At 36.7% G+C, this 22,423-nt stretch overlaps 1 protein-coding gene across 7 annotated transcripts in view; it reads left to right on the top strand.

Moving 5' to 3' along the window:
- Positions 1-22,423, top strand: part of ZFHX4 (zinc finger homeobox 4) — a 151,518-nt gene that overhangs the window by 109,797 nt on the left and 19,298 nt on the right. For 5 of the 7 annotated variants that reach the window (XM_083823847.1, XM_083823845.1, XM_083823841.1 and 2 more), the window contains exon 5: positions 16,446-16,562. The exons of 1 other annotated variant lie outside the window; for it this stretch is intronic. In XM_083823847.1, coding sequence (XP_083679973.1) covers positions 16,446-16,562 — 117 coding nt within the window. The remainder of the gene's footprint in view (positions 1-16,445; positions 16,563-22,423) is intronic. One more of the 7 variants, XM_083823843.1, reaches the window with a different exon arrangement.

The following is a 22,423-nucleotide window of genomic DNA, read 5'->3' as shown; positions in this document are numbered from 1 at the left end:
TGAAAAACAGCCTTATCTGAAACTAAGGTCTGGTCTTTAGTCCCTGAGTTCATTATAATAGTTTAGAACTTGTGCTGTGTGCTTCTTGTGATTTTGGTGTCCTCTATTACAAAGAATTACTGTATTGTCTTTTTCCTTGTACAATGCATCATTTGGGCTCAGCAGTCACTAGTGGAGTTCTACTTCATTCTTCATGACTGATTATTTGTCTTATTAAATTCTCCCCTAACAAAGAAAAGTCTTGAAACATTGAAATTGAAAGAGAAAGAGGAATGTTCACACTTCTAGGAAGATATACCACCACTTCTAGCCTTTATTTATATTCTGTTGCTATTACGTTCTTCCAGTGAGAAATAAACAAACAGTAGGAGGAATATCAAATAAGGGGTTAGGCAAATTACGTTCAATGAAGAAACGATAAAAAAGATTCAACACAATTTAAATGAAACAGCAGGGTTCTAAATGATACTGTACATCTATAAAACTCTGCATGTTGCTTCCCTGTAACTTAGTAGGCCAAGTGTTTTCATTTTACATACTATAAAATTATTGTAACTGCATTTCTGCTTAAGAAAGGGTGGGGACACTTTAAAATGGAACAGGCTGTGGACTGTTTTCATAATTATAAGAGTCTTAGAAAAATTATCAGACAGTGTTTTCTCCAGAGTTGAGCCATAACTGACGTGAGGGTAAAAAATATCATTCCAATAATATTTTTTATCATTTTTTTCAGCATCTGTTTTATTACTGTCATTAACCCAATTATCAAGTTTCACAACTTCTTCATTTCTCAACTATTTTTTTTCATATGTTTGTAGCTGGAGGGAGAAAACATAGGTGGAGACATTCAGTAAAAAGGATTTTACAAGGGTTATAGTTTTTCTAAGTTGCAGTTGAGGGAATTTAATTAGGGGAAGGTTTTTGGAGGGTGGGTTGTACTTTTTTGACAGTTTGTTGAATTGTGGAGTTCAAAACATTACAGTCATGAGACTGCATTCAAATTCCTGAGATTTATAAAACAGTCAAATCTGAATTATCTGTGAATAGATTACCTGGGCTGTGGCTCAACCAGAGCCCATCTGCTGCCCACACCATGGTCTGCAGCCCATTGCTGCAGAATACATGACACAAAATAAATATTGTTCCTTCCAGGCTTGCTCTGCTCCCAGCAATTTAATGCTGTTCCTTCAGTCTATAGATAGCTATTTACAAGTGAAAGTAAGTGAATTACTTCAAAAGTGAGTGTAGCAAATGTGTTCTGTTAGTATGGTTTACATATGGTTTTACTTTATTTAAAGTAACCCCACCCCTGTGGTACCCTGGATAATTGAGAACTGATTATGATACATTTGAGTTTTCTTTTTGCTAAAGTCTTTAGAAATGTGTCATTCACCCCCCAACCCCACTATCTATGGCATTCTTTAATTTTTGTTATCAAGTGGAATTTCACATTCTTGTATAACTCCTGGAGCTGAGATTGTGAGAAATAAAGTACCCATCATGAGACTTTCAATAAAACTTCCAAAAGCTGGCCACTGATTTTACATTTCTGTGCCACCATGTTGCCAGCAGTAATGTACATCTGCAATGTAACTTGCAGAAGTACCTTTCTTTATTTTGTTGATTACAGCTTAAGCACCAGTTCTTGGCTTCCAGTAGAGGATGATTCTTCGGCCATGAGTGAATGAATGACAAGAGAAAGACTGAAAACATTTTTTTCTGTGAAAAAAAATCTATGTTGAATACATATATATTGAAGGAATGCATCAAATAAACCTTCATTAGAATTTGATCGGCAACTTCTTCTGGAAGGAATTCATTGAAAGATGATGAACCTGCATGCTGTCTTCAAAGTATTTAGCAATTTTATTTTTAACTTTGATTTTTTTTTTTCTGATATAGACTAGGAGTTGAGTTCAAGCTTAGTTATGCTGAGTTTATAGTAGTCTCAACTGATTTTCTTTATATGATTTTCAACAACTAGCTTTTTTCTCTTAAGGTAGGTGATTTTTCAGGAAGAGCTGAAATAAATTCCAGGCCCCCAAATGGACCTTTAGACCATTCGTGTTTCCATTTGATTTGGAAAGGTAGTGCATATGTGCACAATAGTTCTACTTAGCTCCATGACTGATGAAATACAGGTACACAGCTTAGGTTTTTTGGTTTGTTTTTTTGTTTGTTTCATGCTGAAGTATCTAACTTCCCCAGTTAGGAAAAGTAAAAAGTGTCATACTTCTCCTGATTCCTTGTATGACCAGTGTCTGCTGAAGACAGTTTGTGAATTGTTTCTCCTCTCTCTGTATATATGAACAATGAAAAATATTTTAACTTTTTTATGAAGTTCAACTTTGCACCAACTTTGTGAAGTGGTATCCAAAAGCAGCACACTGTACCTGTAGATATAGATCTTGGAAGTGTCACAAGCCATGCAATCAATTTGACCTTAGGTCTTCTACCAGGCTGACATCCCCTGAAGATACAGAAACATGGATATGGTCCCTCTTAGCCACCAGCTAAAAGAACATTTGTCAGTCAGACAAACTGTGTGCTGCACATGATGGACAGAGTGAGGAATGTCACCTCATTATCACATTCAGTCCAAAATAGATAGTAAGTCAGAACAGCCCTGGATGAAGAGTCTCTTCCTATCTCATGACAATTTGAGAATATGACCAGTATGTTTATCTGTTCTGATGCTGGTATTGAGTATGTCAAGAATGCTGGATTAACCATAAGTAAGATGGTTCACAAAGCATCTGGATGAATGAAAATGACATACTGATGACAAATCCTTGCCCAAATAGTGTTTATATGAAATGGTTAATGCCCCATTTCATCTTCACAACAAACTCAGAGGCATGGCATACCTCAGTCCACCAACCTGTGCATATAGGACACAACCTGTTAAAAATGTAACAGACAAAATCCTGCACCTAATTTCTTCAGTGAGTTTAACTGGAGCACTGGTTCTTATCCATGAAATAAACTTCAAAAAAAATCTTAAATGGAAAGCAGTAAATATACTGTAGATACAGGAAAGAAAGAGGATGTCTGCCTGAGCTGCTTTGGGGTGCCAAACGGAGTAATATCTGAAAAGAAGGGATTTCAGTCAGAAAAGCATGGTGCCTTCAGTAATTGCTTCATCTTGCATCCTCACACAGTTAACTGAAGTGCTTGTCCTGTCTTTCATGTGTTCTCCTCAGAAATGTCTCCAGATCAGCAAACCTGTCTGAGTGCAACATAAAGCAACATGAAAGTAGCTAACCAGGACTGTGCCTAAAAATTACCAGGTTAATGTCCATGAAATTTATTAAAAAAAAAAGAAAAAAGGAGAGAAAAAAAAGATCCATACAAGACTTAATTTTTAAGATAATTCTAGCTCTTTTAGTCACATTTTAAAAAGGACACTGTATGTTTAGATACTATGTGAGACTAAAACCAGAGTTATTTTAAAATCCATGGCTTAAATATACAGTAAGTAGCAGAATTTATTTATTTATTTATTTATTTTAATGAAGGTGCCTAAATTAATCTTGCTTTTATAATAAGCAACTTCATAGGGTATTTTTTTTTCTTCTGCTTTTGGAAGTTATTTGCTGCTTACTTCACATCATGTTCCACTTTTCAAGTGAAATACTACTATAAATGAGCGACTATTATAATCCCCAGACCTCAAAGCCCAGCACACATGGTTTTGTGAACACATGATTTGAAATGAGTGGAACTTTCTCAATGTATTTGTAAGTTAGTGTGTATGGAGGTTATATGTTTTATGAGGACTATAAATCTACTTAAAGGCCAGGTGTTGACCTAGATTGCATTGGTAAAAGTCGTCTGTGCCTAATGGGTTTTTGCTAATTTCTCTGAGAGTATGTGGATTCTTGAAACTGCTCAGCTTTCAGTCCATCGGTGCTGGGACAATACTGAGCACTTCTGAAAATCGAATGTGTATTCACTTAAGCCCATTCTTCTGTAGTATGACCTCTGAAGATTTGAACATCTATGAATACCCTTACTCAAACAAAGCCAATCCATGCTGATATTTCACATAGTCACACCACTCTGTGAACTGCAGCCTGATTTGTGCAGGAAAATCCTTGTGCATTGCCTTACAGTCTATTCTTATGCATTTTGTGACTTTATATGGCACAGAAAATATTCAGATAATGACATCTCTAAATATACATTGCTTGCTGATTTTATACTCATGAACAAGAGAACGGGGATGTTCATATGTTGATGTAGTAGAGTAGATTTGTTTCTGCCTCTCAAAGAAACCACTGTCATAATCAAGAAGAACTAATACACGTTGTACTACTTTAATTCAGCACCACGTATGTATGCATGAAGATAGGGTCTGTAATTACCTGGTCACATAGCAATTCCCCCTTGCCTTTATGAGTTTATGGAATGAAGCTGCATGGGGATATGGATGAATCAGTGCTGTGCAGGGGTGGCAGAAACTGTCTGTAGAGCCTCAGCATGTTTGCTGAGAAATTGAGGAAGTGTGTAGTGAGGGAGACTGGGGAATCTAGGAAGAGAAATAAGTTGTCTTATGCTTAAGACAACCGAAAAACTTGCTTCCATATCTGTCTCTGCTGCAGAGCTCCTGTTTTTTTTTTTTTTATCCTAAGCAGGTCACCTTACCCAGACTTTTCAGAGGAGTTCACTGACTGTGTGGCCTTCATTTTCTGAGTGCTTGATTTGAGGCTGTAGTATAGTGTTAAATAAGTGCTGAACACACAGAGCTGCAAATGAAAGCAATCAGTGCTGTGCTTTGAGTATATAAAGTGCTATATATTGCTATGTACTTGGAAAAAATTGGGTCCCATCTGTATCAAACTGGGTTCTCCAAGTTAGTAGATTTTTTTTAACCTCAATTTCTATACCTTCCTTTTCTGAAATTGCAGAATTGCCTGCTCACCTCTTAGGACATAATGAAGATAAATTCATTAATATTTGTGCAACAGTAAAAAGTCAATGATAAAATTAATATATATATTTTCCAGAATAGGTTAAAGAGATGTGGTAAATAAAACAAGTGGCTGCATAGAATCATAGAATGGTTTGGGTTGGAAGGGACCTTAAAAATCATCTAGTTCCAAACCCCCTGCCATGGGCAGGGACACCTCCCACTAGACCAGGTTGCCCAAAGCCCCATCCAGCCTGGCCTCGAACATTTCCAGGGATGGGGCATGCACAGCTTCTCTGGGCAACCTGTTCCAGTGCTTCACCACCTTCATAGCAATATATTTTTTTCCTAACATCCGATCTAAATCTACATGTTTTTACTTTAAAACCATTACTCCTTGTCCTGGCACTACACTCCCACATGTTAAATAGCAAGAAGAAAACAAAATCCTGAACAGTTTTTCACCAAATGAGTATCATTATTTTTATGCAGTAAATAACAGCAGTATTTGCCACAAGGTAAAGCTTGATCAGGAAATTAGAGATTGTGCCAAAACGGAAGTGTCTTGAAGCATTTTCTAAGATGTTAGAGTATTTGATTTCTGTGATATTATTAATGCTTCTATATAAAGTTTTCCCTTGTTTGTTTTGCATCTAAATCTTATAGTCATTTTTTGAAGACTTGAACAGGAAAAAAAAGTTGTCATGTAGTACTGTGCTGAAAGTTATATGAAACATTGTTGAGTTTGGATTTGCTACCCAAACCTCTTTTAGCAGAGATAATGAACCAACTGAGAGTAGTGGAAGGATTTTGTTCTCACCAGAGACAAGTACCAGTAAAGGACAGTGCAGTAAGCCAAAAGGAGAATGATGAGAACAAAAAATCAGGGATTTAATTTTGGACTATGGGGGACACCATGTCTTACATTAATTTCCAATCTCCTTGCAAAGAAATCACTATTTTCATCTAGCATTTTCTCTCCTCATCTCCCCTCAACTCTCTTCATACATGACTTTTCCCACCCCACCAGTGCTGTCTATTTTTCTTGTCTTCTGCTGCTCGTTCTTTAGATATCCCTTCTCTATTTCCAGCTCCCTTCCCTACCCAGCAGTGCACACTTCCATACCCACTTCCTGCCAACGTTAATATCCCTGAACAAACCTCTCAACATGTCTCAACGTCTTTACCTTATTTATTTATTTGGTATATTCCAGTGGTATGCACTTTCGTTCCCAGCCAACTCTATAACCTTAAGCCCAGTTTTGTACTGGAATTTGATACCCTGCTGTTTCTCATCCTAGTCTCCTACCATTTAAACACTTTCATTTGATCCTAATTATGAACTCAGTTTCTCCATCTATGTTCTTTTCTCTTCTTCTGAGCACATTCTACTTACCTCTCCCCAGTTCCTTCTGTAATTGCCAAATCTCACTTCCATATTTCTTTTGCTCCTGTTAGTATGATAGCAAAAGAGAACATGCTGCTCCTGCTCTCCTATAGCAATCTGTTGTGCACTACACAATGGCATACAGCAGAAAAGAAAAATAATAAGGTAAAGTTCAGTTTCACCATAGTAAGGATACTGTGATTGTAGTCTGGTTGTACAGGGGAGCTGACAGGAGAATTTGTATTTTAGAAGAGCTCTATGAGGATGGCATGCACATTGCCTAGTACAGTACTGGGGAGAAGAGGTTTGCAGAGGCTCTGTGGGGTGTGACTGAATACACACTTTGGTGAGCTCTCAGCACTGTGGGAGGTGTGAGTGTGTTCAGTGATTATGCATTCCTAGGAGAATTTTAGCTCTTCAGTACAAGCGACTTTTCGGAGCATGGGTAAGTAGAATTCTTCAAAGGTGTATTGCTTAGCTGAATTTGAGCAGTTTTATACAATGTGGCATGTGCCAGACATCATTCTGCCTGCTGAATTTTGGGCTCCAATTCAAGATTACTGAAATAGTAAATATTTCCAATATATACATATGTAAGAAAATGTATTTGTCCTATTCCTATTCTCAGAAGTAGCAAAATCATTTTGTCTGAAATTTAAAAAAAATGCATTGTTATCCAACCTACAACAGAAATTCAGCACAACAGATTTCAGCTGAAGAAGTTCACACTTATTGAAGTTATAAGCAAATGAAATGAGGCTGGTGCGGCCTCACCTCGAGTACTGTGTGCAGTTCTGGGCACCACAGTACAAAAAGGACATTAAACTGTTAGAGAGTGTCCAGAGGAGGGCGACAAAGATGGTGAGGGGCCTAGAGGGGAAGACATATGAGGAGCGGCTGAGGTCACTTGGCCTGTTCAGCCTGGAGAAGAGGATGCTGAGGGGGGACCTCATCGCAGTCTACAACTTCCTCACGAGGGAGAGTGGAGAGGCAGGTGACCTATTCTCCGTAATCACCAGTGATAGGACCTGCGGGAATGGTGTTAAACTGAGGCAGGGGAGGTTTAGGCTGGGCATCAGGAAGAGGTTCTTCACCGAGAGGGTGGTCGCACACTGGAACAGGCTCCCCAGGGACGTAGTCACTGCACCAAGCCTGTCTGAACTTACGAAGCAATTGGACTGTGCACTTAGTCACATGGTCTAAACTTTTGGGTAGACCTGTGTGGTGCCAGGAGTTAGACTTAATGATCCTTATGGGTCCCTTCCAACTTGGGATATTCTATGATTCTATGAAATTTTAAGTTCAGGTCTTGTTCAGAGGCTTTTTCTGGAATATTTTCAGCGTTATCAGCAGCACCACCTCACAAGGTGAGGCATTTAGCATTTAGCTAAATTGACAGTGTAGATTTGTGTTTATTAAGCAGTTTTGAACTGGGAGTCTATAAACAAGGGACACCCTTGGCTTCAGCAGAAATAGAATTACGTTGCTGACAATGAAAATTAAGGTGGAGGGATTGTTACTTAAAGTATGTATTAGAGAGAGAACATTCCAATGAGACAATCAGGTAGCAAAGTTGAAAGTGTAATATATTGAACAGTGGGAATTAAAATATATAATTAAAGGAATGAGGAAATGAAAGACGAAGGAAAACATCTAGTGTTCTGCACCATTTGAGTAAAATGAAAAATGGGTACAAATAAAGCCATCCATGCCACTCTGTGGCAGTGATACAAGAAGCTTGACAGCAAGACAAGGTGATGTGAAGTGCTTGATTTGGCACTAGGAGAACCCTTAGAACTGGCATTTTTAAATTCAGAAAATCTGTGTATGTGTTCTACTCTCTTTCAGTATTTATGTCACCCATTATTGTGCTAAGAACTAATTGATATTTCTCATCTTCAGAGCATGTCATGCAGGTGTCTCTGACAAACTTGGCAGCAGATTTGAGTTTCAAGCCTCAGAGTAATTAATAGGATAGTGTAATTCCTGATCTCAAACAACGAAGCAAGAAAAAATTAGCTTTAGGTCTTGAAGCATTGCGATAGAACAGGAAGGCTCCCATAGGCTATTGTGGATGAAGAGGATGGAGACATAGCATGTTACACACAAATAATATAATATGAGTCAGGAACATTCCACAAAACTGAGTAATATTTGAATAATGACACAAGAGTTTGTTATCCAAGTTTTCCAGACTGGGACTGGAGGGTGAAAGGGAAGACAGTAACAGAAGGGAATGGGAGACAAGGAGACAGGAAAGTATCATTGCTTTTAACTTCTTTTTGCTAGTTTGATGAGAAGATTTTTATAATTTCCTCCTGTCTCAGTAGTGGTCTTGACCCTGTGTCAATGTACTATGTTTTGTATGGTACAGCTATAGACAGGAAACATGGTTTCTACAGGAAATTTTTAGAGGGGATTTTTGGCAGTGGAAATCTTGGTGAAGATTCTTACACATCACTCAACCATTGTTATCTGGGTTGAAGCACCTGTGTTATCTTTCCAAAAAATCAAAGACCATTTGGTACATACATATGTTAAACAATGAATGTGGTGTGTGCATATGTTAAACTTTTGAACTCTGAAGATATAAGTGATATTTGCAACAAATAAATTTGAAAAAAAAATAAATCACAGACTGCTATGTATATGATATAAAATATTTATCAGGTAACTGTGAAAAAGTAAATAATTCTGTAAAGGTTATTTAAAAAAATATTCAGAAAATATAAAATGTGGTTATGTTCAGGTATTTTTCCGCTGTGTAAATAAATCACCCACTTCTGCCTGTGACACTTAGCATCAAGGAGCAGGAGTATTAAAACTGGAGGGGTGTAGTTTAGCTACATGACAAGACATAGTACAAGAATTTATTCAGGTCAGAAGAGAGTATCCTTAAAAATGGAAATAAAGCCAAAATTATGTTAATAAAACTGTACATAAAGGTTGGCTAAGAGGAGAAACTACGTGAAGGTACCTAGAAAAGCTGAATAGGAATCGTTATTGTATCTCAGAAGTAAAAACCATTCAGAAGAGAGTCATTAGGTCTGCTAGACCACCAGAGAATAAGGAGTCAGTCCAAAATGATCAGGAGATGGCAAAGAAAATAAATTCTTTTACTCTAGTATTCTCAAAAGACAAAGGAGAAATATATGCATAACAGAATTCTTTACAGATAATTTCAGAGGCATATTATTAGTGAGCCAAGAAGAGGTGAATAATTCAGAGAGAAAATCTGGAAGGTAAATGAGAAGGATTTTACAGTGTATTTCAGAGAGAAGCCCAAAAACTGAGTCAATAATAAAATATGTCATTTAAATTACATTTTAAATGAGCTGTTAATTAACATTGAGGATTTCTTTGTAAATACACTCTAAAGGATTGTTCTGGAAAGTGCAAAAGGGAGAGCCAATCTCACCACTTACATGAGGTATTGGAAACTCAGCTCATGTGGGAGGTAGGAAAAAATGCAAGAAATCAGGGACAGCAGAAGCATTTGTATATGAAGGGACATTGAAAACAGATTGAACAGCAACACAGAGAAGTAAAACACAGCTGAACAAGAGGTATGCAAGAAAGGTGAAATACTGTGAAGATACAGTATTTATTTATATATTTATTTATTTTCCCCACAGGCTAGAAATGAGCACCCAATAAGCTGGCAAAGTCATGAGGAGCCTCTCATTGACTTTTCGAACTTTGCGTCAGGCTCTTAGGCTCAGGTTCACCCACCTGACTTCTAACATTTAGCTGCAGTGCCAATGTGAGAAGTCTACACTCAAACAGTAAATTTCACTCTAAAATCCCTCTGTAGTCAGGGAGGAATTAGACAGCTCCAGAGACTAATTCAACCTTCCTGAAGTCTGAGTTGTGCCCTGAAGATCCCTGCCTTTCCCTCCATAGGGAGGAATATTGGAGCAGTGCCTTAAATTAGGCAGGGTGTATCCAAACCAGTGTGTTAAATAAGAATTAGCAATGAGATTGAATTTTCTTTTCAAAATAACTCTGATGTAAATGTATTACAGCTCAAGTCAGACAGTGCTAGTTTTCTTCATACCTTTTGCTGATGGGGGAAACAGCAGTTTCTATGAACCGTAATGGCAGCCAAAAGAAAAGTACCGAGTTGGAAAAGTTTGACTATTCTCAATATAGATTCATGCTTCAATGCCTTTCTAGAGATGGCCAAGTAGGAAAAGTATCCCTTTTTGCATAATAAATGATTAACTGTGCATCTCCAATCACATCTGGAAAACATTGCTGAGTTTCAGAATAGCTGACATTCTCTGTTAATGGTTTTGTCAGCATATGCTCTTTTTGCCTCTTGCAAAATATTTAATGAAATATTAATATAAAAATAAAACAACAACAACAACAAACCCCCACAAATTTTCCATTTTTCTGATCAGCCAGTGTGGCTCGATGTAAGTTTACAAATATTTTACATGATTATCAGAGTAAAACAAGCTTCTGATCCTGATTTACTCTGAGAATATGAAAGGGAGACTAAGAAACAGTCAATTCCAGCCAGCAACAAGATAAAGGGAGAGTTTGCTCAGCAGCCGAACTGCAAAGGACACCCCACCCCTCTAAACTGCTCAGAAGAATATTCCTTCTCTCTCAGCAGCCCTAAGTAAACTGATGTTTATATATATATATATACTAGAATAGGAAAAAATGAAGTACCAGGTGAATTAACTGGTGATAATGATTTTTTATTTCTACCTTCAGACGCTGAGAAAAAAGAAGTAGGGTAGATGAGAGCTGCTACTCACCAGTAGCCAAAGGGACGAGGCTGAGTGTGGCAAGTGGGGAATACTGGCTGCTGGGTGGAGTGGGTGTGATTTGTGACACTCCTTGGGAAGGAGCTACCACAACGTGCTCTGTTCAGCCAGCTTTGCAGTAGGGCTTCTCTAACACAGTAATACAAACAGAAGAAAATAAACAGACTGCTGTAAAAATTCAAATGATACACCACAAAACAAAATGGTACAATTTGATACAAACTGCTGGTTAGCACTTTCTGGTCAATATGACGATCATCACTTAATTATAGGCTTGTTTGTGGGAAGTTCAGCCTTCTAAAAGCAATAGTTTTAAATATAACACAGAGATTAGAAACAGTTATTAACGAGTTGGTGCTGTTATTCCCCTTGAGTCCCTAAATGAGAAATTAGAAATCCTATTTGAAGATGAATTATGACCACTAGAGGATGCTTTCAAGACCCTGAATGAGCAAGGCATCCTGTTCCTCACTCATGCTCTCCAAGATTAGCTAGAAAATAGAATAAATACTTTCTGAAATATATGGGTGAATATATTGCAATCCAGACATCAGAAAGAACCTACTATCAACTAAGTAGAGTAACTGGGATGCTCCAGAATAAAATCCACAAGACCTGCTCTTAATTCACTTTTTCTTCTCTTGCATACTGTATGAGTTTTTATTTTGTTTTCTTCTGTTGTTCATCTTTTCCCTATACTATCTGCCGCTTGTCCATCTCTTCAGTCCATTCTTCCATTATCTTTTGCTAGTGGTTACCTTTTCATCCTGATAGTTAATGTCATCAAGCCATTCCTTCTCCCAGTTGAACGTGGGATACACCTATACTGAACATTTATGGGTACCGTTGATTTAGCTGTTTATTGAACATATTGAATAACAAACACTATATTTTTTTAATCTCTGCCTCATTTCCTATTTATTTATTTACTACTTTAGTTGATTGATTTATTTTTTCCCTGTCCATCTGGCCCTCAGCCACATACACTTTCTTAATCTTGCTTTCTCTTTCATAACCACAATTACTCATCCACAACTAGTAGATCATCCTCATTTAGGAAATTACTTGCAGTTTGGAGAAGGTAAAAGGGATATCAACAGCAACAACAAAAAAAATCCAAGACTAAAACAGTAACTGCTGTCCATTGATTCATATCAGTGCTGTTTCAACTCTGCCACATTTTTCCTTTAACTTTTCAGTATTTTATTTCAAAATTAGATTTTTTTTTTTCTACACACCTTGCAATAGCTATGATGGATATATTTGTTCTTTTATTTGCACCTCAGTAAGTCTGGCTTTTCCCAAATATATATGTATATTCATCTAATTTTTTTGCTGGTATCTGCTATTCAGCTTTGGGTGAGGCCTGGATTTTGCAATTGAAATCATCACACATCTTGACTTCATTGGACTGAGGAAGGTCATAAGGGCCTCCTTTCATGAAATTGGAATAGAATCAGGATCTAAGAGTGTAGGTTAACATACAAACGTATATGACATAGAATATATAATATGCAATATCAGCTGATTAATATTACCTCTGAAGCTTAAGTTTTCCTTTTTCCACGATTTTATGGTTTTAGTTCAGTCTGTGCTAACCTCTTTTTTTTTTTTTTTTTTGGTGTGTGTGTGTGTGTGTGTGAGTTTAATTCTAAGGCAGTTGTGTGGAAAAGGTTGATAAATTCAAGAGATCCAACATCAAAAGAAATTTTCAATGTTTAGACAAAATAAAACCAGGTGTGAATAAAATATCATATTGCAGTAGTAAGTGTTATTAAAGTCATTAAAGTACATTTGAATCTGCTGGTCTATTCATTTTCAAAACTGACATTTGTAAACGTATATAGTCAGGACTCATGTAAATTTAAAAGAGAACATTAGGACTAGTTCTGGGATCTGTGGCCCCATCATATTCTGTTTTGTTGATTTTGTGTCTTCAAACAGGAATCATTACGTTTTTATAACTTAATAGTATCCTTGTCGGTTAGCACATGAAGTAAGAACAAAAATATTACTGAAAAGAAATGTTTGTTGATTTGTCTTTTGCATAGGTATGTAGTGTCTTTGATAGAGTGCTTCGTTCGATATCCTCTATATCTATTCTAATGGTGGTCTTTCTTAAGGATTTTTTTTTGTAAGTTTACTAAATGCCTTTAAGTTAGAACTGTTGAATTTCCATCTTGACCCTTTGATAAATGTCGCAACTGTGTGAATCTTAGTCTTTTTGTAATTTTGAAGGAAAATATGAGAAGTTGTATTATCATTTCTGTCTATGAAATTTATTTCTGAAGTGAATGGCATAAATATTCTGAAATGAATGCCAAATGTATTTTCTAGAAGTGAGTGCCATTGAAAGCCAAGGCAGGCAATTTATACTATGCATAATAATGATATTAATTTTTATGGTGTGTATAAGTTACATTTTGATTAGTTTTTTGCATGATTAAAAATTTGCAAAGCCTTTATGGCCCCCAGGAGCCTACCTGTAATAAACAGCTCTCACCTTCCAAACCATAAAACAGGTCTGCAGTACTTGAACATTAGAGCTAATTGCCTTGCTACATCAAAGGGAGCACCACAAGACTGAGAAAAATCACAGAAGGGGGGTGGGGAGAGGGGGGCAGTTTCACCTCTAAAGGTTATGCGTTTGTGGCTTGGTGGAGCCCTGTAAAGTTATGGCCTCAGAACTGCTGTTTGCGATTAAGTTGATGGGGAAAGTCTATCCCGCAATCTCTCCCTGCTGCTGACACAGAGTCTTTGTTCACATTCAGATTTCTCAAACTGTTGCCAGGGTCAGGCTGAGGTCAGACACCACGATGATGTATAGGAGAACATGTCTGGGAATTTCTCTCACACTTAAAACACATACCAGAAAAACAGGAGAGCACCCTGCAAAAATTGTCTGATGAGACCCAGATGATACTGTAGCTTTTCTTTTAGTACCTTCATAATTTTCTTTCTCTTTGCCTGACACACACACAATGTTTTATTAATGTGTGCCACGATAGCCCTTACAATTTTATGTCCCCTCAAGATAAGGACACTCAGTAGCACTTTGACACTTCATTTTCCAGCCCAGGGGAACTGGGCCAGTAAATCTAGTAGAATAAGCAGTGCAGCCATTCCCAAGGATGAGTCGAGAAGGGATTTGCCGCAGGCTTCGTGAGGCCACAGGGCCTGACACTGGATACGAGCCTCATGTGTGCGCACTTGGCATTAACACAGCCCGATCCAGGCAGGATCACAGGCTAGCAGCATCCCGAACTGTGCTCCCCCGCCACCCGGACAAACACAGTCCTGCTTCCAGCTGCGGCCGGGATGCCTCCCGTGTTTGATTAGCTATCATCGCAGGAGGGGGCAGGGGGCCGCAGCAGGGAGAGTGCTAAAACAGCAAGGGGGGGGGGGGGGGGGGGTGGAGTGTCCATTTTGATGGTAATTTTATTTTATTTTTTTAATATGCTATTAGTTTTAGAAGAGGGGACAATCTTTCCCCCTATATTGTTCCAAAAAGTGGACACACATACTTAGTGTGTCCTATCATATTTCGATGTCAATGCAAAACACATTGATCTGTGGCTGAGATTTTGGGTTGTTGGTTTTTGTTCTTTTTTTTTTTTGGTTTGGTTTCCAAAATTGCAGCTGTTTTCTTTTTCTTTCTCTCTTTCTCTCTCTCTCTTTCTTTCTTTCTTTCTTTCTTTCTTTCTTTCTTTCTTTCTTTCTTTCTTTCTTTCTTTCTTTCTTTTTTCTTTCTTTCTCTCTCTCTCTCTTTCTCTCTCTCTCTCTTTCTCTTTCTTTCCTCCTTCCTTCCTTCCTTCCTTCCTTCCTTCCTTCCTTCCTTCCTTCCTTCCTTCCTTCCTTCCTTCCTTCCTTCCTTCCTTCCTTCCTTCCTTCCTTCCTTCTTTTCTTTTTTTTTCCCCTCTTCCGATTTAAAAAAAGGTTTTGCAGAGAGTCGAGAATCGGATAGGGTCACCACATCGATCTGAGGGTTGTTTGCCTAGGCATACAGTTTCAGTGCCTGGCTGGCAAGTAAGGCACTAAGCAGCAATTTTTTTGTGCTCAGCTGCTACATATGACAGAGGATATTTCATTCGGCTGTCAGAATGTTATTAATAAAACATGGGGTGCGAAGAGGGCCACTATTTCCCCTTTCAATCACTATAGCATTTACAATGAAAATTTTATGCAGTGTGTAATTTTCAGTTAATGCTTGACACTTAAAATGTCGGTAGTTGCATTTTGTGTGGTTCCTGAAGGGTTAATTGTATCATGTTCCCTGCATAAAAGCTCTGCTTATCAAAAGTGAATAGAAGAGTGTATGCAAATGTGTGTCTGTGACCTTTTGCCTTTCCAGGGTTAATTTATATGGTCATTAAAGATTTTATGAAATTGAGCAGCCTGGTGCTTCGAATCCCATTTTACTTTCACCTCCTAATTTATATAATTCCTACCTGAACTGAGAAATATGATTTTTATTTTTTTGTGCTGCAATGAAAACAGCATGCCGTGCTGTGGGGAGTTACAAGTCTGGTTATCTGGCATTACTCAGATTGCTAAAAATTCATTAAAATGTGACATCAGCACAGTGAGAGACAAATGATCACAGGATGAAAAGGAACAGTGGGCCTTTCACGGATTAGTGCTAACACAGCCCCAGCATAGAAGCTAACTGCATAAACAGATTAATCCACCAGTAGCAGCATAGCAAAGATTTACAGAATAATTAAATAGGCTTGAGTTACTGTGAAGATTTCCATGTAATCTAGCTGGTGTGAACACGTAAGTGAGGTGTGGGTAATGCTGCTTCCTCAGAAGCCATATACCAAGTTATATCATTTATCCTGAATGGCTCCCCCTGGAGACAAAATTTGAGACTTCTCCTGCAAAGCCAGAGGTTTATATTTAATACAGTACCTAATACCTAATACTTACTTACTGCAATTAGCGGGATACTGCTGTACTAATAGGATTTATATTTGAATTCCACCTTTTTTTCTTTTTTCTTTTTTGGCTTCAAGATACATTTTTACATGGGCTTGCTTTTGTTCAAGCCAGTGTGATGCATCTGTGCATCTGTGTGCCTGTATTTTAACACAAATCATTTCTAGCTAAAGAATATAAAATGACAAGCTTTAAAACTGTCATGCTGTTGGGAAGCAGATACTCTGATAAAGACATGTTCAGAATCTCTGGCTAGATTTTGAAGTATTGAAAATTATTTGTTATTAATGTCCAACCTCTTTAAAGTGCTGTTCTTTCCCTTCCTTCTTTCCTTCCCCCCCCCCCCCCCCCTTCTCCCTGTTTTGACACCCTCTTTCAGTGCTGCTAAATGGTCACTAAGTTAGATCTTTTCTGTGCTTGTCCCCAGAAGAACAAGGTGAAGACATAGAAGGGTCTGCTAAAAGTACATCAGTGGCTGTTGGTGATGATAAAGACTCAAGTGAGAGAGACAATAGTGAAGGCAAAAAGGCTAGTAAAGACTCTGGTAAGATGATAGAATTTTGTCTTCCCCTTTCTTTAACTTATGAAATGCTCTTTCATTTTAAACTGTCTGGACATTCCCACTACTATTCATTGCATGTGCGTTTTGCATGTGATTTCTATCAGTAGCCTCCCATTGACCTATTTTTAATCATAACCATCTGACAGGATAGATGCGGATAAGTTGAAGAATATTACAGGACGACCAGTGAGATTATTTTTTAATCAAATCAGTTTGTGTGCTTGTAATTTTTTAAGCGCCTTTCATTAATCTTAGCTGCACTTGTGATTCTTCTGATGGCATATTAATTTTTCATAAGCATAGGATTAGTTACCACTTGAATTTTTTCTTCAGTCAGGTTTTGCCCCCCTTTTAACCCAAAGAATGTGCATGGGGGAGTTGTTATTATTTTTTGTTCTTGCTCTCTGATCAGTTACTCCCAAGAATCTAGCCTCTTCCTGGGCATTTATTTGAGGCATTTTGAAAAAAATATACAAAATCCATTGCAAAAGTTTACAGATGATTCAGCCTAAGAAAGAGGAAATATCATTGAAAACGGATTATGGGTTGGGTAATTTTGATCTCCTGGAATAGACAAAGCCCAGTAATGAAAGCTACTGTCTTTGAAAACAAAACCCCTATGTCATGACATTTACTTGTGCACAAACAAACCCAGGGCCAGCATCTGGTGTAGATACCCAAGGCTTTTTCTGTGTTTGATTTGGCAAATATGTGACTTCATCCATGCTTTTTATGTATGAGATGGAAATCTATGGTCACGATGAATATTACATTGGCTACTTTTGCCGCACGCTACACCTAGTTACATTATGTTAGATTCATTGAAGCAGAAGAAGTGCTGAAACAGGTTGAAGCCTATTAGTTTCAGGTAGTCATATATCTTTTCCTTGTATGCCAATGACAGCAGCATACAAAGGAGGTTGTATTCTCCAAAAAGACTTATAGTTGTAGAGAAAATATAATTTTACATGTGAGTTTCTTTACACCCAAACTCTCCCACACTGTAATTTGCTCTTTACATAGTAAACATTTTTCATTTACTTATATATATGTGTGTGTGTGTGTGTGGCCCTTTTTGTGCTGAATTAATTCAGTAAACTGACCTAAAGATTAAAGCTTCCTTTATGTTTGCTTGTTGATGTGCTAAGGTCAGTATCCATCACAGTTTAGAACCTCAGCTGCTCTTCAGTCGCTTTATTTTTTGAGATCAAGAGACTGAAGAAAGGCAGATGATGACAAGGATGATGTTGAGCAAGAAACTATGTTGTGGTTTAAAATATATATACTCCCTTGGCTGGCTTTTTGACTTGGAAAGAGCTGTCTGTGGTGCAGTAAAGCCATGCTGCAAAGCAGACATACATCCTCCTGAACAGTCTTGTCAGGGGCTGTCCTGGACACTCATCAAGAGAGAGGTGAGGGCCACCTGGAGCCTGCATTTCCCACCATACATTCTGCTTAGGGGACACTGCAAAGCACTTCAGGGAGTTTGTCAGCTCTCTCTTTTTCTCAGACAGTCCATTTATAGCTGTATAAAAGAGAATATGGTATTAAAACTCCAGAAAAAAAAAAGAAAAAAAAGAGAAAGAGAGAAACAGAAACAGAAAAAGGAAAAGAAAAAAGAAAAGAAAAGAAAAAGGAAAAGAAAAGAGAAAAGAAAAAGGAAAAGAAAAGAGAAAAGAAAAAGGAAAAGGAAAAGGAAAAGGAAAAGGAAAAGGAAAAGGAAAAGGAAAAGGAAAAGGAAAAGAAAAAGAAAAAGAAAAAGAAAAAGAAAAAGAAAAAGAAAAAAAAAGAAAAAGAAAAAGAAAAAGAAAAAGAAAAAGAAAAAGAAAAAAAGAAAAGGAAAAGGAAAAGGAAAAGGAAAAGGAAAAGGAAAAGGAAAAGGAAAAGGAAAAGGAAAAAGAAAAAGAAAAGGAAAAGGAAAAGGAAAAGGAAAAGGAAAAGGAAAAGGAAAAGAAAAAGAAAAAGAAAAAGAAAAAGAAAAAGAAAAAGAAAAAGAAAAAGAAAAAGAAAAAGAAAAAGAAAAAGAAAAAGAAAAAGAAAAAGAAAAAGAAAAAGAAAAAGAAAAAGAAAAAGAAAAAGAAAAAGAAAAAGAAAAAGAAAAAAAGAAAAAGCAGAAAAAAAGGATGGCATCTAGAAAAAAATCCTGAAGGGGAATTCTCAAAATTCCATCAGGATTAGTTGCTCATAAGGGCCAAGTTTAATTAGGACAAACCTATATCCAAATGCCTACTGGGTGCACTACAAAAAAACAGCATAATTGTTTTGCATTCCCGTGCCAGCAATTACACAAATAACTTGCAGTAAGATTCATATACAAACAAGGGCTGAAATACATGATTGCCTTTGTGCTTTAGAGAAAGCAGTTTGTACTGTAAAATCCTAAATCTTGTAGAAACTTTATTTTCATAATCTAAATTAATTCTCCATATGTATCTTTCAGATCATCATCTTAATTTTCACTCAGCTGACAAGTATTTCTAATGACTGCATAACTGCTTATGTTTAATTGAATGTTAATTTGGGCTTTCTCATGAATTGAGTGTTGCAAGTCTTGCCAAAGAAATCTCAGGAAAACCAATAAATTAATCACAATACTAACAAGTTAGATAGGAAAGTGGTGTGACCCCTCTTTAGCATAGAATCTATTAGACGAGAAAGGATTAACATGTATTTAGTAACACTATGTTTGTGTAAGCTGTTGTGCTGTATTGCTTACCTTATCTCAAGGAGTAGAGCTTTCAAAATGAGACTTGGCAATATGCAAGTTATATTTGTTGAATATTCATTCAGAATAGAAAAGCCTACTAATGCCTCATTTATATTGTCATTTAAATCTAGTGCCACTTTAGATTAATTATAATCCAAATTACAGCTCTATGCAATGCCAGAATTAATATGGAATTTATCCAGATTAATACATTTGCATTGAAAATGTAATATGTCTCTGCCATGGCTAAGGGGAGCACTTTTTAATAAGGTAGTAAACACGAGGAAAGATGGAAATTAACCTTCATTATTGCAATGAAAATTATCCTTTCATTCTACTCTAATTAGAAAGAATACCAGTAATTATAATTTTAGAATTATTTTGAGGCTGAATAACATCATCTAATGTGTCAGAAGTCTTAAATTATTGCAATCTTTATCAAACACATAGATTCATAAATAACTAAATAGTATTTTGATTGTAGGTTTTCCAGGATTTTATTTCCTTAGCATTCTCCCCCTTCTTAGTCACACAAACATTTATATTTTTATTTTGGGGTTTCAAAGATGCTAAGAAAGTGAAGGCATCTGAATTGCAGTGAATTATGTCATTTTTGTATTAGCAATTTTACGCAAGTTAAATAATTCCGTAACTGACAGTTAATCATTGACTAGTCTATTTTGTGGCACTTATTTATAATTAAACTTAGTTTTTCAGCTAAATGTATTGAAAGTACATTATTCATCTAAAATAATGTTGTGTATTATATGTTGTAAAATGAATTACAGTTGTGTTTCACAATTAGGAGAAAAAGCAACAGTGTGTCTCAAGAATAGAAAGTGCATATTTAAAACACGAATAACAACAGTCTCTTCCTACAGCTGCTTTTTAAGCTGCTAGCATGCCAGGGGAACACCCAGCTATGAAAACAGTGCCACACTTCATGCTCAGGACCAGAATATTTTCTCTCCTCTCCCCTTCCTCCTTCAATACGCTATCTGTAAGACCATGACTTAGTTCAGCCTGTTTTTTGTTCAGCTCCTTAAAACGTTGAATCCAACACAGAAAGCAGAAAGTTACCACAGCAAGAAAAGGCACTAAATTGTAATAGCTGGATGATTCGCTTGCATGAGGAGTCAAACCTCATTTGCTTTTGGCAGCTACACTTGTGACAGGTGATGACCAGGGGGGAGTTCCATCCTCACCATGCACAGGGGCAAGTGGCTTCACCCCAGAGCAAAAAATCAGCCCTCTTTTTGTGCAAACATCAGTCACATATGCTTTGCTATAGGCCAGATGTAACTTCGGTCCTTTAAGAAGTAACGGTGTTTGGCACTGAATGAATCCAGCGCAACATCAACAACAAAAACAACAAAGGCTCTGTAAATTTCAACAATTTATATAAATATCATAGTAAGCATAATAAAAAGCTGTGCTTTGTTATGCATTTATTGACCCCAGCACAGTGTTTTACGATTCTATGGTTTTATTATATTAACCACAAAAGAAAATTTAACCAAAAAATATTTGTTTTTATTGAAACAAGAACTTTGTGTTTTATGATTATTATTGGCCCTTTGAAGTAATTAAGTTGTCCTATCCTGTGGTGGAAGATGATGTGTAATATTAACCTTGTGTGTGCCCGGGCACACGCAGAGTACACTCCAAGCTAAATTTCATTAGCAGTTACATGCCAATGCCAAAAACACAGTTAAATGCATTTTCTAAAATGGATTTTGGAGCAGAATTGGGATCCTAATTTCTGTAACAAAATGTTGAAAACAATCTAATGTGAGAAGAGGAAGAGAAGGCAGAATTGTTTTCTTTTGGTTTTTAAATTCATCATCCTGTATAATGGATTATACACCAGCTGAGATTCTGGCCCATTTGTCTTTATAAAGGAACATCTTAAAAGTGACATATGATAAAGGTAAGAAACAGTAGTCAACTGTTAGACATTTTTGACAGTTGGAAATGAAGAGAGGTTAATAATTTGAACCTATCCTTCTAAAACCTGAGAAGCAACCTTTCTCTGTTAATATAGTATGTCACTTTTTTACTTTGTATAACTCTCACAGTTAAGACATTTAAATAATAATGGTGTCTTGCCAAGTAAATACAGCTGTGCCAGTGAGTACTGTATTACAATAAACCAAACTGAGTAATAAAATGGTGTCTTTTGTTGCTGTATCATGTAGATTTTGCCTTTACAGCTTCACCAGTCCTTCAGGTTGTAGGCACAACCCTTACTGAGCCATCTAAATGAGGCCTCCAGGAGCCGTTCCTGAGAGAGTAAAAATTCAGTGGGGCTCCAGAAAGCAGCTTGTACAGATATTAAACCTATGTTGACAAATTGGTGATTAAAAGTAGGAAAATGTGGCAAGAATAAACTTTAATTTGAGCAAGAACATGCTAGAATTACTTGCCTAAATTACACCAAAAGAAATAATTACCATCTTAGGAACGAAAAACAATGTGTGGGGAAGTCAACATTAATGTATAAGTCATAAAAAGTTTTTTTGTTTTTTTTTTGTTTGTTTGTTTTTAAATGCCCTTCAGAATATGTCTCTGTATGATTCAGTTTTCAATTGTTTATTATTTTACCATGAGGATTTGATATTTATCTTGAAAGTTTTTCTCTTATTTTACTTCTCTTTAATGTTGCTCTTTTAATATCGAACATTGCACAAATTGTATATGATATTGATAACAATAAAAGTTCTTAGTTTTGTCTACAGAAAAATACAAGCATTTTCTTTGTTCATGTTTACCTTGTTGCCAAAACGTCCATGACCTTATTTTTAAATTAATCCTAGGTTATTGTGCAATGAGGTGCAATTTGTTCATTTATATGAACCTTATGTGGATTGAAAAAAATCAAGATAAATCTTCATGCACAGCATACAATCAGATTACCCCTGGACTATATATTTATGTTGGGTCTGATAGCAATCAATGGTTTAGCTTCATTGCATTTCAAGATGTATTTGCACCCAGTGTCCAGTGATAGTGTCCTCACCCTGGAAATAATTTAGTTGCAAATTGACTGGAAGATGGTGAAAATTGAAAGTTAAAATTAGAAATACTCATAATAAACAGCAGAAAAAAGGTCAGATGATGCCGCACTATGATGAGA

Source organism: Anser anser (genome assembly GCF_964211835.1).
Source record: "Anser anser genome assembly, chromosome: 2".
NCBI lineage: Eukaryota > Metazoa > Chordata > Aves > Anseriformes > Anatidae > Anser > Anser anser.
Note: the sequence above shows the minus strand (reverse complement) of the source record. Positions and strands in the feature narration are given on the sequence as shown.